Source organism: Poromitra crassiceps (assembly GCF_964638095.1).
Source record: "Poromitra crassiceps genome assembly, chromosome: 5".
In the NCBI taxonomy this organism is placed as follows: Eukaryota; Metazoa; Chordata; class Actinopteri; order Beryciformes; family Melamphaidae; genus Poromitra; species Poromitra crassiceps.
Genome location: NC_139642.1, coordinates 51,817,960 through 51,823,812, shown reverse-complemented (window position 1 = coordinate 51,823,812; position 5,853 = coordinate 51,817,960). Strand labels below are relative to the sequence as shown.

At 42.6% G+C, this 5,853-nt stretch overlaps 1 protein-coding gene across 1 annotated transcript; it reads left to right on the top strand.

Annotated features, from left to right (window-relative positions):
- Positions 1-567: 567 nt before the first annotated feature.
- On the top strand, positions 568-4,765 carry dmac2 (distal membrane arm assembly component 2; the record flags this gene model as incomplete). The annotated part of the gene is made up of 6 exons (XM_083636774.1): positions 568-573; positions 736-923; positions 1,892-1,972; positions 2,539-2,678; positions 3,284-3,446; positions 3,627-4,765. 6 exons carry the CDS (start codon positions 568-570, stop codon positions 3,796-3,798), a joined length of 750 nt encoding a protein of 249 aa, XP_083492900.1. The 3' UTR covers positions 3,799-4,765.
- Between the last annotated feature and the right edge of the window lie 1,088 nt (positions 4,766-5,853).

Here is a 5,853-nt window from a genome sequence, read left to right as displayed (position 1 = left end):
AAACTGACAGGAGGCCCGGGATATTGGCTACTGGTAATTTTGGCAAACCATCCTTGCACGAACACCTGAAGGCAAGGCTGTCTCACGAGTCACGAGCCCGACTGGCAGAACCCGAGGAGATTCATGTGGTCGCGCATCAATATAAAGGCGTAGAGCGACCCCCTGTGTTGGAACGGCGGAACAGCCGAGTGCTAATGCGGAAGCGCTACGTTTGTCCCTTACGACTTTCTGTCATGGCGACCCCCTTGATGGTAAGGTTATCTTTCCTATCCACTACTTATTGGCGTTTACCTAGTTTGAACAAATGTTTTATTACACGGTATTTTTTTTTGCAGTCAGTTGTAAGAAAGTGGACACTGCTGTCAGTATTATCATTTAATTAGTTACCAAATGCTCCATAGACACAGCATGCTGTGCTGCTTCAGGTAACGTAACGTTAGCCAGCTAGTCGTAACGTGGCATTTGAGCGTTTATTCAACAAGTTGAGTAACGTTATGGCACAACTGGAACATCGATAGAACAGTGTAAAGTCCAGTTTCAAGTCATCTACTTACATCTTAATCCACCATGGCTGTAGGGCGCTAACGTTAATGTTAACGTTGACAGCTAACGCTACTCTGCATATCATCAGTAGCAGTAGATGGCCCATTGCATTAAACTAATAATAAGCTTTTCTTTTTGCCTTGTTTACTGTCCACCTTCCTCTCCACCTCTCTCTCCTACTTCTCCCTACAGTATTTACAGCGATGCTGCACGAGGGCAGCTCTTCTTGTTGCCAGGCGACCGTGGAGCTCCAGCTCGGTGGCTCCGCCCACTCTTTCCAGAAGGTTTCTCCTCTATCTCACACAGCGCTTCTACGACATCGAGATGCTCCTCTACTGGACAGCTAGCTTCAAGAGCAGGAGATTGCTAAAGGATAACTCGTAAGACCAAGGATACCACCAGACCAGACAAGGGCCACCTTGAACCTAGAGACGTTTCTCACTCCACATTAGGCACTAACCACCGTCGCTTAGCAACCACTTTGTTTAGCCCCTGTTCAAGAACTGTATCACTAAATGGAAAAATAAGATGCAATTGTTATTCATTTAAAAAAAATCCCAGTACTAAAATGCACTATTAAGAAACATGTACAGTAACAGGTCAGAAAGTGAAGCAAAGTAGCTTGATTTTATGTGGAGCTGCAACGATTAATCAATCAATCAATTAGTTGTCAACTATTAAATTAATCTGCAACTATTTTTGATAATCAATCGGTTGGAGTAACTTTTTAAGGGCAAACATTCAAAATTCTCTGATTCCAGCTTCGTAAATGTGAATATTTTCTGGTTTCTTTAGCTTTCCTCTTTGGGTTGGTGGACAAAACAAGACATTTGAGAATGTCATCTTGGGCTTTGAGAAACATTGATTGACATTTTTCGCCATTTTCTGACATTTTATAGACGGTTTTCACCAGAGCGCAACCCCACAGCACTTCCTTTTTCTCAGCATTCGGCAAACTGCAGAAATATTCACTCGACATCGTTACTTTTGTTTTCGCTGCTCAGCTGTATAGACGGTTTTCACGGAATGGTCAGTCCTGCACTTGAATGTTTTTTTTTATCTTTTTTATGTCCATAGCAAACACTGCAACAGGAAGTGAGCGGGGGTTCAATTTAGAATGTTTTTGTTGTCAAGTTAAAACCGTCTATATTGGATCAGTACTGCATGTGCATGTCATATACATGTACAGTACTTTAAGGTTAGTACATTAAATGGGTAGTACTGCCAGTAATAAAGTTGTACAGGTGCATCCCGACTATTGTCAAGTCAGCTATTTGAAACCACCAATTACCATCGCTGTCTTCACCAGTTTGTAAACAGAGCTGCTTCTTCCTCATTTCTTTCACAGGTACTATGGCTACACTCGCAGGTTTCACGGGTCCAACGTAGCAGCAGCTTACTATGTCTTGAGTCTGAAGGGAGGATTTAGGTGAGTGCCTGCTGCCTCGGCACTGAGCTTTTTGGTTTGTTGTTGAGATGCATTTACATCATGTGGGAAAGGATGTAGATACATGCTTCGTTTTTGACAAAAAGTCACCTTTCAAGGTGTAAATACTATTTTGGAATTTGGGGCTTGGCAATGGACCCAATTCGTCTGACTGAATGAATACTGACACTGACAGCACCAACAAGGAAATATCTGTTTTCAAGTGCAGGGAATGAGCTATTCGTTTCAAATCAATTCAACAGAATGAGTGATTTGCATCACACAAGTTACTTTAGATCAGAACTGAGATCACAACAAAATGCTGTGGCAGCACACAACTACTTGCTGCATTTTTAATTTGGGGTTGGCATTGCAATGTGTGGTTTTTGCTTTTAACCATCACTTTGTTGCACAGCTATTACCATATGAGGTTAAAGCAGTATTAGTCTGTTTATAATATTAGTCTGTTTATAATCTGTATTATACACTGTACATCTGAAGATGACAGTGCTCTGTTCATGTTTCTGTGTTGCAGTGATCCAGTTGAACGGTTTGTGCTTTATGTTCAGGTATGCTGGCCAGTCAGAGTGGTTCCGCCCAGACCGGAGGGGCAGGTTGAACTGGGACTTTGTGACCCACAAAGACTCACTCCTAGAGGAAGTAGACATGAGCCACACAGTCATCAACTACAATGGGCTGGGGAACCTCGGTACTGAAGTCCAGCTCTGCCTTTGTCTTTCTCTTTCTCTTTCAGTGTCAGTTTTATTTTACTCTTAACTTCTCTATATTCACTCTCCAGGGTTCCCACGGGTCCTTAAAATCCCAGCAAGTTTGTGAATTTGAGAGTGAGAAAATCATGGCCTTGAAAGTTTTTGAAAATAGACATGGGTCATTGAAAGTGCTTGCATTTATATATTTTGTGCAACAATAGAAGTTAGTTGTTAGTAAATAGCTTTATCACAGCACAGTTGAGAAGTGTTCACACATTTAAGCCTCTCTCTTTTTAATTGTTGTCTGTGAGCTTCTGGAAAGCCTGCTAGTTCTCGTTATATACAGTATATATTAAAAAAAATCTCTGTGTTGTAACAGTAATCATCCTTGATCTGTGTCTCAAACTCTGCCATGTTGGGTCCTTGATTTTGAGGGAATTGGGCCTGAAACATCCTTGAATTTGATGTTTAAGAAGGTGTGGGAACCCTCTCTCTCTCTCACTCTCTTTCTCTGTCATGTACATTTACTGTGATTTCAGATGATTCTCAGCGAGTACCTTGTCTTTGATCATACAGACTAAACTTATGCCTCGTCCTCCCTCAGTGGAGCAGCAGTCTCTGCGGACTCTGTCGTTACGGGGATGTCCTGAGGTGGACGACTGGTCCCTGACCAGGCTGCACGTGTTCCAGGACTCCCTGGAGGAACTGGACCTCTCTCACTGTCCGCGCATCACCACGGGTGGCCTGGCTGCACTGAGGAATCTCAAGTAATTACCCGCACACTCACAGCACAGGCTGGTGGTCAGTGGCAAAACTCTTCTGTGACTAACCTTCTGCCTTTCTGTGGGGGACTGTCTGCCTTTCTGTAGGGGACTAACCGCCTGCCTTTCTGTAGGGGACTAACCGTCTGCCTTTCTGTAGGGGACTAACCGTCTGCCTTTCTGTAGGGGACTGCGGCGTCTGGACGTGTCGTCCCTCCCTGGTATTACGAATCCTGGTCTGCTCATTATCCTTCTGGAGGAGATGTTGCCACTCTGCCAAGTCATCGCCACAGGCTACGACCACAGGCTGGGACAGGAGGAAAGAGAGGAGATGCAGCACATGCAAGGGCAGAGGTAGTAGGGTATGGAGAGAGGCAGGGACAGGGATCGGAAGACAGGATAGGGTACAGGAGGAGGGGTCATCTGCTCAGTGAGCTCACAGGAGGAGGGGTCATCTGCTCAGTGAGCTCACAGGTGGAGGGGTCATCTGCTCAGTGAGCTCACAGGAGGAGGGGTCATCTGCTCGGTGAGCTCCGCTGTCAGATGTAACCACCAGAGAGAGAAGAGAGGCTGGTGTGAAGAAGAAACCGACATGAGAAGGAGAGGAGAGGGCAGTTATTGCAATGATGCGGGTGTAATGTAGCTCTGTAGATTGGGTCTGTGTAAGGCTGGGGACATACTGCACAACGGTTAGGCTGATTATTACCATGATTTAGGCCATCATCACGACCGATTTTCAAGATCAAACCATGCTAGTTTGGGGCAATGATAGTGGAAGGTCACCCCAGATGATCTTGTGTGTGTGTGGGGAAACTCGTAACAAAAGGAAATGTGAGTGAGATGGTGAAACCTTTATAGACGGGCATGAAGTACAGTATAGGGACAGAAACAGATTCTTACATGCATCACAAGTATAGGCTCAAAGAGATATTCATGTTGGATCTACATTCTGGTGGGTTTTTTCCTTCTCATACAATATCATTGCTCTGTCTCAAGATGTTGCACTTTGTCATCAAGTGTGGCTATAATTATCCTTCATTGGAAAGGCTTACATTCAAGATTGCAGGAAGGAGCAAAGTTCGATAAGGCATGGGGACCAGTGTTGAGTCACAGGGTCTGAAGAAGGGTGGAGGTGAGGGTTGACTTGAACAATGCTGTAACAGTGATACGTAGCTATATGATTTACTCTTTTTATTCCCCCGATCTTGATCTGTTGGTTTAACCCCCCCCCCAAGCATAAATGTCTCGCCCATTGTAAACTGCATATTGTTGTTCTTGTAAAAAATTAAATTAAAATATGATTGCTTGTTACGTATCAATGTGGACTGTACTCACTGATACCTTGCAATAAAAATAATATTTAAAAAAAGTGTGGCAACAATTATTTATTGCTAAAATGTAAATATGAGTATGTATTGTAAATTTACTCAGTGTTTTTTCATTGTTCAAAGTAATTACTATTGTAAAAGGATTTATTTGACCTGTGAATTCATAATTAATATGCATATCACACAAAGAAAACCATACAATGAATATTTTCCACAGTCTATGGTGTGGAAGCTTATCAATGGAGTGAGGTAAAGCCCATAATCCAGTGTGAGTAGATTAGCCTTGTCTTGTACTGGAGGACTGCCAGAGCCCACAGAGGGCAGAGAAAGCCACCAGTAGCAGTAGGACTGGACTGGGACAAGATAGTGAACGGAATTGAAGAAACCACAGCTGCATTTGTATGTAGAGATACCTTTAAAAAATTGAAAAAAGTAGAGATACCTTTAAAAAATGTATGTAGAGATAGATACCTTAAAAAAATTGCTAGGCACTTGTGATGTGAAACGACCTTGTTTTAGTACTGCAACTCCACACCAAATTAGGTAGTGTAACCCCCTTTTAAGTTGTATGCAAACTGTTATACATAAACACATGCTCTTAAGAATGTGCTTTTATACAGTCTGGAAGCGTCGTGCCCATTGAAAGATTTTTTGAAGAAGAAAAAATTGCGTCATTAGCAGTAGAGCATCAATCCCCTTTTCAAACATGTGAAAATGAAAGCAGTTAATGCTAATAACTAGTATGAGTCCCAGCCAGGGCCGTAACCAGGGTTCCGAAATAGGGGAGGTCCAGCAAGGGGAGGTTTTTTTCCCCCTTTTTTAGCCATATTTAGAGTAATATATCATTTTAAATCAACATTAGGATTATACTGTTGTGATGTCATTATTCAGTATATTCTCTTTCATGTCACCACCTGCTCAGCTCTCCTGTCAACATAATTGTAACTAACAAACACAAACTGTTTTAGCCAAATTCATATCAAAATGACACCTACAAACACAGGTACACAACCCAAGCCGTACACAACACACAAAGTCATCATCGATAATTAAAAAAAACATACAGAGGGACATTTATTTATTCC